The sequence below is a fragment of the Tympanuchus pallidicinctus genome, unplaced genomic scaffold (assembly GCF_026119805.1).
Source record: "Tympanuchus pallidicinctus isolate F22 unplaced genomic scaffold, pur_lepc_1.0 scaffold10, whole genome shotgun sequence".
In the NCBI taxonomy this organism is placed as follows: domain Eukaryota; kingdom Metazoa; phylum Chordata; class Aves; order Galliformes; family Phasianidae; genus Tympanuchus; species Tympanuchus pallidicinctus.
The window spans coordinates 1,447,407-1,459,526 of NW_026294619.1; the positions used below are offsets into that span (position 1 = coordinate 1,447,407).

Consider the following 12,120-nt stretch of genomic DNA (forward strand, 5'->3'; position numbering starts at 1 on the left):
GTACTGGGGTGTAAAGCTTTTCATTTTACATGCTTAGCAGAACCAGGAGGGAAAGAATTGTGCTCCCACACGGAGGATGATGGCATATCACCCGGTGGTTTACAAGCACAGTACTATCTAGCAGCATTCTCAAGGCTCTCTTTTCGCACAGCTCGTCTGGATCCAGCTTCACACCTCGCTCTAACTGCACGGGCAGGACACCTGGTCACAGCAGCCGCACGGAGCCGGCGCCGCCGCCCCTTCCTGACTGGAACCCCGTTGCCGCCAAGCCCCTGAGGCGAGGGCCGCCCGACGCCCGTTAAGCAGGTGTTCACCATGTCTGCACCGCTTAACGGCCTCTCTCCCGGAGCCGTGACTAGCTCCCGAGGGTCACCCGGATGTTTTCACGCAAGGAGCCACCACTCGCAATTCTCAGTCCCACGTAAGATACCGCAGACCCCCATGCCCAAGGGCGGCGGCGATCAAACCCCAACCCCGCCCCACCGGCCCGAGCATGCGCCCTCGGCCCGCATCCCCACCCTGCGCAGCCGGTGAGGTCATGAAGGTGAGAGGGGCGGCGCCCGCCACTGCCGCGCCCCAATGGGAGCCGGCTCTGGTGCCGGCCCGGCCTGGGGATTGGTCGAGAGCCGGCAGCTGGCTGCCGTCTTCGGGCCGCCTCATCGCCGTGAACCAATCGCAGCTCTCCGTCGCGCGAGCCAATCGCAGCTAGGGCCCGCTCTCCGCCTCGGGCTGCGGCTTGAAACCGTCCCAGGGCTGTGTAATCGAGACAGAACGCCCCGCGATTGGCTCTCCCGCTTCGGCACTCTTCGGGTTGGCCCGGTAATAGCCGGAAGAGAGACCTTCTTCCTATTGGCCACCCGACCGCGCTGCTAGGGCGGTGGCAGCGCTTTCCGATTGGGCCTGTGCATCTCTTCGGGGAGATTCGGGTGCGCCCGTAAGGGCTTCCCGATTGGTTACGACCCGTCACAGGCATTTCCGTAACGGCCTTAGGATTGGTCCCGACGAGGCTCGGGTATTTCCGTAAGGGCCTCGGGCTGGGGGCTAACGAGTGCGTCGGGCGCTTCGGCTGGCTATTCACAGAAGGTGCTTAGGGCCGTTCCGCAGCGTAGGGCGGCGACGGGCATAGGCGGCTGCGCGGCTTTAGCGCACACAGAGAGCGCAGCAGCGGGAGCCCGGCACGCAGCGGAGGCAGCAGCGGGGACAAAGGGACCGATCAACAGAAACGGGGAGGGGGGCCCGGCGAGAGGCAGCCGGCGCCAGGAGGGAGCGGCAGGAGCCTTCAGCCGGGCGGACGGCTCCCATGCGCTTCGGACGCCCGGGAAAGCAACAGCGAGAGCCGCCGGCGCTCTGAAGCCGGCCGAGGAGGAGCTGGGAGCCGCCGCCGCCATGGCCCGCGCCGCCGCCGCCGGCCACCACCCGCACTGCAGCCTGTCCAGCCTGAGCCGCCGCCAGCTGCCCCTGCGGGCGCAATGAGGAGCCGCGCCGAAGCCGCCGCCTCAGCGCCGCACTGAGAGGCTTCAGCCAGCGAGGGAGCGAGGCCGCCCGCACCGCTTCACCTCACTCCTCCCGCCGCGGATCCCGCCGCCGCTGCCGGATCCCCTTGCGCGCGGTCGCATCGCCTCCCGTCGGCAGATCGAGCAGCCCCGAGATCCCTCCGCCAGGGGAAAAGTAGTCCCGCCGCCTCCCTTAGAGGCGAGGGGGGAAGGAGAGGAGAGGGCAGGAGGGAAAGAGAGGAGAGAGACAAAAAAAAAAAACCCAAAACAAAACACAAAAGCAGAGGAAAAAAAAAAAAAGGAAAAAAGACAGAAAGGGGAAAGGAAGGGGAGAAGAAGAAGAGAAGCCGAGCGGCAGGATCGGAGGAGCCGGGCCGCGAGCCTCCGCCCCATGTGACTGGGCTGAGGGTGGGGGCAGCGAGGCCTAGCACACCCCCGCTGCTCGCGGCCGGCCCGGGGGGCTGCGGCTGGGCGGAGGCGGCTCTCGGAGCTCACCGGCGCGGCGGGAGGATGGCTCTGTGAGCGCCGGGCGGCGAGGAGGAGCGCGGCGAGAGAAGAAAGGAGACGCGCGGAAAGGCCGGCGGGGCAGAGAGCGAGGGGAGGGGGCTTCCCCGGGGGGGAAGGGGCCGGCGGTTCATGTGGCACAGCTCGCCCTTCGCCTCCCGCTGAGCCCGCAGCCGAGCGCCCCGCAGCCAGCCCCAAAGGAGAGCGGAGGAGGCGGACAGCCCGTCGGGACGCAGCCGGAACCGGAGACCATGTCCGGGCGGCCCAGGACCACCTCCTTCGCGGAGAGCTGCAAGCCGGTGCAGCAGCCCTCGGCGTTCGGCAGCATGAAAGTCAGCCGTGAGTATCGGGCCGCTCCCAGCCGCCCTCCGGCCCTGCCCCGCGTTCGGCTTGGGTGGGCCGCGGGCTCGGCCGGGCCTGCGGGACGTAAAAAGGCCGTTCCCGGCCCTGCCCTCGGTCCCTGCGGGCCGTGCCTGCGAGGGGGGCTCCTCGGGGCTTCCGCCGCCCCGTTTGGGCTTTGTGCCTCGGGGAGGAGGGGATGAATGACGGGGCACGCGGGTACGGCCGTGACGTTCGTCCCCGTTGAGGTGTTTTGTGCCCTCTGAAGGAGGGAGATGGGAGAGGTGTGGGGAGAGCTGTGTATGGGGTGTGGGCGAGCCACGGCCCGGCCTGTTAAAGGGGAAAGAAATGGCTGGGGAGAGAAAGGGGAGGATTACAAAGGCTGTCTGAGGGGGTTACAAAGGCTGTCTGGTACGCTGCTAACGATCCCCGATGGAGGGAATAGGGAGATCCTCATTGTTGCATGTGAGTGGTTGTTTGGGGCTGAGGATGGCTTCTCCAGGTTTCCTCGAGGGGAATATTTTTGAGAATGAGGCCTGTGCTTTATTCTGCACGGGCGTGCTGGAAATGATCAGTGCTTGATACGTGCCCATCCGTCGCGTCGCAGCTGGTGAGCTCGGCCATGCTATGTGAATGGAGAATGGGCATTGCTTCTCTGTATGACCGGAGAAAGGCCCGGCTCTGGGTCACTTATGATTAACTATGTATCCGGAATGGCAAATGATTTCTGAAGGCCTCTTTTGAATATGTGCCTGTTAACAGCCCAGTCGTTGCCAATTCGTGCTATGGGCTTTGTTTTCAGTAATATTCCCCTTTTTTTTCTCTATGGAAACATAGGGCAGGATCTTTATGGGACCTGGAGGGCTCAATGGTTCGATATCGCATGTGATCACACCTGACACTGCTGTGTGTGTGTGTTTCTTGGTGTTGGAAGCTTTTTATGCCAGGACTCTGCTTGGCTGTGGGCTTTTTGACAGATGAGAAATTCTGACGTTTTTCTGCACCGAAATGTACTTCCGCTGCGGTTGAAGCCTTGAGGAAAATGTTGGGCTGAGGTTCTAGAGCTGCTTTGTATCTGCATGATCGGTGTGCCTGCTGCACTCCGAAAAACACGGAGTGCCCTTTATACTCTTATGCCGCTAATATGGGTTATGTATGATCTGGTTAAAGTGTATTAAAGATCTTAATTCACACTGGGGGGAAAGATATGTATGACTCCATTTTAATTTATCGATTTACTTGTGTGAGTGTGGAATAGGAAGCAGGTTTTGTTGATGGGTATTTCTGCAGGTGGCTGTCTAACGCTAGCCAGACCTGGCCCTGCCATGCTCTGAAGCTGAATTTGCCTTATTCAAGCTCTACGGCTGGCTCAATTCTTGAAAGGTCATTGATGCTCCTTTCCTGTTTGGTTGAGGTCAGAGACTAGACAGATGCTGGCCTGTGAAGCGGGTGCTAACTGATGCAGACTAACAAGTTTGCAAATACGATTTGATCCCAAGTGTATAACACTGAGGGAGAAACAAAGGCCGTAGCATAAAGCACACGCACTTGTGATACCCCCCCCCCCCCCCCCTCCAGTCGCTCTAGTCATGTGCTCCTGGTCCTTCTGCTGTCTGGAAAAAAATGTCAGAACAAAGCAGGAGAACCACATGCAAGGACTCTGTGGGAAAGGCAGTTCATATTTTCAATTAATCTGTGTAAGACAGTGCAGGAAGTTTAAACTTTTTTTTTTTTTTTTTTTTTTTTTTTTTCCTTTTGTAAAAGAGAGGCCCTGCTGGTTGCCAAAAAGGGAAATATTTTTCTTGTTCTCTTGAGTTTCGGTAGCACCTGGTGGAATGATGGAGCAAGCCATCTATTACTGCTGTTGACTGCTTTGAAAAAAAGCCTGGTGTGGTGTACAGAGATTTTGCTGGCCTCTTGTATTTTAATGTGTGTTCATACCCATACTTAATAACATTCTGTACCCTTTTGAGTGAAAGCTGGGATAAAAGATTCCTTGTGAAGCAGGTGGAAATGGATGGATTGCTCTTCTTTGAGTCTTGTAGGCAGCTTTTATATCTCCATCTTGGTTCAGACCTTCTGTGGGTCACCAGGAAGCAAAAACCTAGGCTGCTCGATGCCAACCTCGTTGCTCTCCTTTGTAAGGGCTGGAGTAGTGGTGAAGTGATGCAGTGAGGTCATGCCTGCTTTGGTGATAACCTTGTGGTTGAGCCTGGCAGTAGTTCCCTAGGAAGAAAGGACTCAAAAGATGAGGTGGAAGCACTGCTGAAGGAGTGGAGGAGGGCTTGCTGGACTTTGTGTTAAGAGAGTTGGAGTGGAGGGAGTGTGGTGATTGCTCTTCTGCTCAGGGTATGCAGGGGGAAGGGGTGAGCAGGCATTGTCTTTCCCATCTTATTAGACTCTGTGCTCAGAAGTTGATGAGAAGCCCCAGCCTTGAATGGGAGGAGATTCCCAGCAGGTTCTTGTCCTCTGGCTTCTGAAGAAGGTGACTACCCAGGCATGCTGCTCTCATTGCTCTGTAATAGTTGTTAGTTACAAGTATTTTACAGTTGTTGCAAGAATAGGAACCCTGTGGCCTTACCATATCTCTTTCAAGGTGTACCAGCGTCAAGAGTCCCTATGAGATCTGCCTCTTTTTTTTGGTGTTTATATTTTTGGTGGTTTTTAAATCGTTCCGTGTTTCTTTGCACCCCACCATATGGGTTTCTGTGCTGAAGTAATTCCCAAGTAGCTTATTCTCTGTTCAAGTCTTTGTTGCTGGCTTTGTAGGTTTTTCTTTGCACAAAAAAAATGCGTGTTTTTAGGTTGAGCCGGTAGGAAATGCGTGGTATGGCAAAGATCATGGTTGTGAGAGTGTAGCTGTTATCTTAATGTCTAATAGTGTAAGAAATCAACTTCAAAATCAGGTGATGAATATGTAAATCAGAAGCTTGCAGTTCTCCACATGCTGATGCTATCTACCTGCTGATTATAGCATAAGAGAAGAGGTATGAGCTTAAAGCTTGCTTGTGTTCCTCGTCTAGGTGTTCTTGCATTGGATGTCATTTCCCAAATTGGACAAAAATAATACTGAGAAACAAAGGGTAGTCATGCAACACATGACCCAAAATATCTATAAAAATAGAAGTCCCAAAGTTTGGTTTGCAAATTTTCATCTAATGACTGTGGAATTGATTCTTTTATTTATTTATTTATTTTTTTCTCTGTCCCTCCCCTCCCCGTTTTCTTGAGCTTCTGGAAAGTGTTTACTGCAGACCAACAGAATCTGCTGCAATTACAAGTACTGTTGTCTGCTAGGCTTGGTATGACTTAAAGGCTCATGGCTAACCTTGCCTCTTTGTTCCATGGTTTGAGTACCATGGCTTTGTAACAGTTTATGCAGAATTTGTTAACGTAGAAGGTGAGGAAGACAAGTTTATTTGCTTTAGTTCTCACGTTGTATGCCTAAATTTAGTTGCAAAATCTGAAGGACGGTTTTGCAGTAACTCATTTTGGACTCTCTGGAAGAATGTTATACTGATCCCAAAGAGGATTTTGCTGAGATTTTTGTATTCCTTCTAGATTCAATGTTGTTTGTTGTTCTTGTTGTTCTATTTGTGTGTGTGTGTGTTGTATACTCTTCCAACAGGACAGTAGGATGGTAACCCTCCATTTGTACATGGTAAAACTGCTGATGTGTGAACCTGATGCATCTCTCAGTACAGTGGTGCTTTCAGAAACTGTCCCTTGAAGGATTAAAGCCTGGGAATTGGTTACTCCACTCGTAAACCAGTACATAAATGTTTGGCTGCTTTTTTCAGGTGGTATGTGGTGTTTAATACTAGACGATGCTCAAGTTGAGCTGTAGGAAGATAGGTTGGAAAAGCACCCTGGGCAGCTCCAGCGAGAGGAACGAGTGGGACTGATGAAACTGGCCCAATGGCTGGGATAGCGCTGCCTTGTTTCTCAACGTAGTTAGGGTAGGGCCCTCTCTGTTGCTTTGATAGCAGTTTCTGCCTAATTGGTTTCTGAAACTGGAAGCCGCCCATCCTGCTCTCCTTGCTGGAGAGAGGAAGAGCACTCCCTTCCAGAAGCCTGCTGAGAGCTGTGCGGCTGTGCCTAGCCCTGTCCAGCTTTCTGGCTGCTGCTGCAGCAGGAGTGGCTTTCCTCCTGCCCGACACTTACAAATGGTAACAATAAAAATGGGACCAGCTGAGGTCTGCTGATGGCCACGTGTACTGCGGTGCCCCAAAGTCATGCCTTGCAGCCTGATCAGGAGACTGACGGCTGTCTGTGGTACCTCATTCTAACGCTGGCTAACTATTTTCTCTTTACTCCTGTTGTTAGGGGTAGTTGAGCAGAAGAAAAACCTATTATGAAAATGAAGCCTGCCAATGGAACCTGCCAAATAATGATTGCATTAATTCTTCCTCTGTGTCCCCACGTCGTAGGTGTGTGGGTTGATTTTTTTTTTTTTTTCCCCCTCTTGTATCACTAACCTTCTGTCACTAATCTGCACGCTGCTTCTTCCCTGCACTGTATTCTGGAGGTGATTTCCTGTTGTATTATCACTCGATTTACCTTTTCTATTTCTTAGCAATACCATCTCATTCACCTTTTTCTTATGCCCTGTGAGATTTTATGGCTGTGTTTCATACCTACGTGCATCCTGGTTCTGGAAGTTGTTATACCACTTCATCCCTGAACTTGATAGGGTCTTGTAGGTATCACACAGTATGTGTTTATGTACTTTGATCTCTTGAAGGATAAGACAAGTATTTCCTTGAGATCTGTACCTAAAGACCACCTCCCTGGCTGAAGGGTTTTCCGCTACTGCTCCTAAAGCTCTCTAATTTTGATGTATTGTATCTGCAAGTGCTATTTTAAATAGCTCTTTATTTAAATGACTTCCCAGTATTGATGTCTAATGTACTCATCACAGTTCATAATTCCAAAATTTGGGTTATTGGCTGTTGCTGCCCCTCTGCTCTATGCTCCTCCTTGAACTGCCTGGATGAATGATACAGGCTCTGAACATCAGTGAGGAGTCCACGTCCACAAAAAGGCTGCAGTGGAAGCTCTGTGCTGGAAGAATTCCAGCATTTGCTGTTGGCTATTATTTGTACGTGAGCAAATAACACAAGGTGGTTGGAGAACACATGCAGCCTTCTTGTTGGAGCTCTTGGAGTCTTTTTGTTTCAAATGGTCTATTGACTCCCATTTTAAGTCAAAAGATGTTGATGATTTCCAGAAATTTCTGCAGACTTGCCCATTGAGCGCTTTTCTGGACTGCCTTCCTCTTTGTTCTTGACAAAAATCTTTACTTAAGGACTTCTGGTCAGCTGTAACTTGTGAGCTGTGCGCCGAGGTGGCCATCTCCTGCAGTTCTGTGGCTGGTGGGGCACTTGGCAGCTTCCTGAAGTCATTAAGCAGCCCATCTCAGCCTTAAAAGACCAACACATTTTAAGGTGAAACAGCTGTGAAAAGGAGTTCACTGAAAGCTTAAAGGCCTCACCCAAGCCTTTATCAAATCCAGAATTTCATGTTGTCACAACTTCCTTTGATTAGCTCTCTGTATAGATTCCCATTTATTTTTAATTATGTGCATTGAAAGTAAGGGCTAATTACAACTTCTGCAGTGTGGTGAGAAAAGATAATCCTTTAAGCAGAAAGACTCCAATCCATTTGGTGCTGGACAGACCAAAACCTATTCCTTTAGATAAAAAACCAGGACTCCCTTTGGCATCTGAGGGAGATGAAACCTGAAGTGCTACGTACTGGGAGAAGATACAAGTTTGGGAGTCACGATGGTCAATGCCAGCTGGTATTGTTTAATTGATTTATAGTGTAGCTCTCTGTAGAGGGTGCATTGCAGTAAGCTAGTGTGAAGGTGAGAAAGGTGAGTGGTGGTAACAAGGTGCACCCCCATGAGCTGCAGCTACATCAGTCACAATTAGATGAAGTGTTCCTGGTCAGTGCTGGTTAAGCAGAAGCCTGAACTTTTTCCAGAGCTGCTTCAAGCAAGGTTTGGATAGCAACCGTAGGTAAAAGACGTTATTTTCACAGAATCTTCTGCTCGCATTGGTTTTGGCTTGTTGTATTGAGAGAGGGGATAAATCGTCTTAGTGTAGTTCGTGAGGCAGCACGCGTTCAGCTGGATCCTATATGCTGTAGCAGTGCTACCCTTTAAAGTTATGGCTGCGTAGTAGGAGAGACAATGGGTTTCAACAAAAAAACACGCGTTGGAGATCTTACTGAAAGCATTTTTACATTAGCCTCTGCGAGTTATCAAAAACCTGAATGCCCAGAAGTTGTTCTGACATACCTCTAAAAGAAGTGGACAGTGATTTTTGTCTGATCGGTGCTATCAAAGAATCTTTTCATTAGGTGCTCTTGCCACAGATGTGTTGTCTGTTGTTCAGAAAAGGAAATAAAGCAGTTCATTCTGTACTTTCATCTTGTGCAGACAGGAAGTAAATCTAAGCATTTAAGGCAATTTGTGTTCTCACTCTTGCCTTTCTTACAGTGGAAGAAAGGACAGTGCTATGATAGCTTTTCAGTGTCGAGCACCAAAAGCTTTTCTCCTTAAACAAAAAGGAACAGCAACGGATATTCCTGACCCTAACCCTAACCTGTCCTCCTTGTGAGCATTGCTACTTCTCCACAGCAGTGGGCTCTGTATTTTCTGACGTAGCCTCACCATCATAGGCACTGTGTGCTTGGCATCAGTGCTTTCTCTCTTAATGTGGGCATTGCACACCTCACTTGATGTTAAGTGAGACAAAGTCCATTGCAGCTCTTTTCCACTTGAGCGATTTCTTGGTGTTTTGCTGAGTTTCTGCATGGAATGATGTGGAGTCAGCTCAGCTGAAGGGGAGTGGCACTGGGTTTGCAGGGCACCTTGGTGTCTGTGATAGCAAATTCACTTTCTTGCTTGTAAGAAAACTTGAGGCTAAGAAAAATAGTTTTCTAACTTTGTAATAGGCCTGAGTTAGGCCAAATGCCTTCTGCTTGGTATAATGACCTATGAAGTTGTGTTGAAAGTACTGGACTACTATTATGTAAGTATTATGATGAGATTAGATAGCCACTAATATATTTTTGTTTAGGTAGCTTCTGTTGATTGTGTGTGTTTGTACGTGGAAGGCAGCTCTTAACATGTAATGCATGGCAGGAATGTGAAGTGGCATAGTTGTGTTGCTTGACATGTCTCTTCAGGCAGTTGGGCAGATTTGGAGAACCCTGCTAGCAGTCTGTTGTCTGACAGCAGGAGTGCTACAGCTTATTCCAGGAGCCCTTCTGATTGGAAGGGGAAAGAAGGATGCTCCTGATCAGCCCCACTAGATAAATAATGCCAACAAGGGTGTATGAGATAGGTACTACTCTGCACATGTAAAGAGAAGTATCTGATGTAGCTGCAGGAGTTGCAGTGGGCTTTTGGATCCAAGCTCTTAGATAGAATTTGGGTGTTGGCTCCAAAGTTCTCTTCCAAAGCAGAAGGGAAACAGCAACTGAATTTTTCCAACCAAGGCAGACTTCTTAGAGCTGCAACTATAGAACATCATCTGTTTTGACTTTTTTAGTAGGAATATAATTCTTGTCAGCTACAAGTCCTGTGCTTCAAAGAACTGTCCTTTGCCAGGAATGCAAGCAATTGTTTAATTTTCAGGCAGGCTGAGAATATGCTTTGCCCAAAGATAAACTAAAATTTGACTGTTGCTGCAAAGCAAGGCTTGATTGTCTTTGCAGCAAAAGAAAAAGAGAAATCACATAGCTGCAGTTGATAGAGTTAATCCCTTTGGTTTTCTTGATTCACGCCTTACTGTAAACAGTTGCACAGAGCCTATGTTATTGCTTGTATCCCACCTCCTCACATGCTTCATGTGGTTTAGGTGTTTTAAAAAAGTAGCACCATGAACTGACCTGTATGAGTGGGTTTCCTTGAAGGAGGGAGGAAGGGGACACAAATTCATCAGTCTAAATGAACAGAATCTTTGATTGTTGGCCAAGTAAACATGAATCATTTGGCACAGATCTGTACCCCCACAAATGAAGTCCGCGGCCGAAGTGAATTTCCACACGTTTGTGGGAGGCTGAGTATCAGCATCAGAAAGAATGTTTCGTGCCTTGCTGAGAGAATGAAGACTTTCTGGCAAGGCATGCTTTTTGCAGGTGAGTAGATGTAAGGCTTCTGGAATGGTTTTTCTCTACATGTCCAATTGCTCAATTGAAACTTGCAGAAGTGGAAAATAATGTTGTCCTTGAGAAGATTGTATCTGTTGGCCATTTCACTTCCAGTCTTGCAATCTTGCTCCCAAGTTATATGTGCTGGCTTGGCAGCTGCGGCTACATAAAGCGTAATACAGTGTAGTAGAAACAGAGTCAACTTGAAATGCTTTAAGAGTAGAACAATCTTAATAATCAAATTTCAATTGCAGTGACTTTGAAACATGTTTCACGTAACTGTTGGTTTTGGAGTATGTATCAACTGCAGAGTTGGTTTGAATCTTGGGAAACGCTTTAAAAGTCAGATGTTTGTTTCCACTTTGTTTTGGAGAATCTGCTGGTGAATGTAACTGAGCCAGAAGCACAAAGGTTGTACAGAATGGAAGAGCTTTGCTTTTCCAGAAATCTGGGGCCTGAGCTTCAGGACAACAGAAGTAAAGGTAGCGGACTATTTTTTGGTTGAGTTGAGCTTTGAGCCTGCTGCTCCTTATTGGGTTACTTTGAAGACTGTGTGGCATGGGGCTGGCAGTTACATGTGTTTGCTGGATTCTTGACATGTCTGAACAACAAAGTTCACCAGCAGATTATCTGTGTGTCATTCGGTCGGTGCTTTAGGAAATTTAATTGGCTTAATAGAAGTTCATTTTAGGGAAACGAACGTAACTGAATTGGCAAGTTGTGTTTTGCGATGGACTTCTCTTCATGTGGAGGTATTGTCTTTGAGTATGTGTGGGTGCTGAAAAGGGCTTTGCAGGGATCTGTGACAGTAAAAGTATTGTGGCTGTTTTCCCAAGTGGTGTCCATGACATATGTCTGGGATTTTGAGGACAGATGGAAAAACCTCGAATGAAGCAGCCCTCGTCTTTACAGAAGCCAGATATTCATGAGGTGAGAAACACTACTTCTCGTGTGGTGTCAGTGCTTGGGTCTATGCAACAACCAGTGGAAATTTTTATAGTCCACTGTATTATTTTTTCAGTGGCAATGTCTGAGCAGGTAGTTGTTGCTATACACTTTGATAGAGGACCAATTCTAAAAAAGGATGGTGCAGGTATGTTTATGCTACATCCGTAACTTTTAGTAATTACGATACATAAGAGATGCTCGTATCAAGGGAATGATACCCCCACATCTCAAAATGAATGGTGAAAATCTAATTTTCATTCCGAGGTGGTGGTTGTAGTTGTATAGACTTCTTACTTTAGGCATTGAGGGGCATTTAAAATTCAATGAAATGTAGTACTTCATTACTTTTTACATGTATTTGTGATGTAGAACGAGGACTGGAGAAAAGAGGCGTGTATGTGCTGTCAGAAACTTGATTGCAAGGGCAGGCCATAGTCTGTGCTTCTGGGATCTGGACTTTAAACCTAGACCATGTGTGAAGGCTTTGCTTTAGCACTTCAGCTTTAAAGCCTTTAAACACTCCTGTAAAACATCCTGTCAAATCTGGGTCAACTAAGTACATTTCTGCAGGCCAAGTTTGGGAGTAGTATTTTAATACTTGAACAATAATTGTTTTGTCAGGAATGGTGAACCTGCTTCTCCTTCTCATTTGACTTCTCATGAATGCATTTTG

General features: G+C 48.6%; 1 protein-coding gene across 1 annotated transcript in view; it reads left to right on the forward strand.

The window, feature by feature from the left end:
- The first annotated feature begins 1,040 nt into the window (after positions 1-1,040).
- GSK3B (glycogen synthase kinase 3 beta) overlaps positions 1,041-12,120 on the forward strand; it is a 141,113-nt gene continuing 130,033 nt past the window's right edge. Inside the window, exon 1 of the mRNA XM_052666199.1 lies at positions 1,041-2,336. Coding sequence (XP_052522159.1) covers positions 2,249-2,336 — 88 coding nt within the window. The 5' untranslated portion in view covers positions 1,041-2,248. The remainder of the gene's footprint in view (positions 2,337-12,120) is intronic.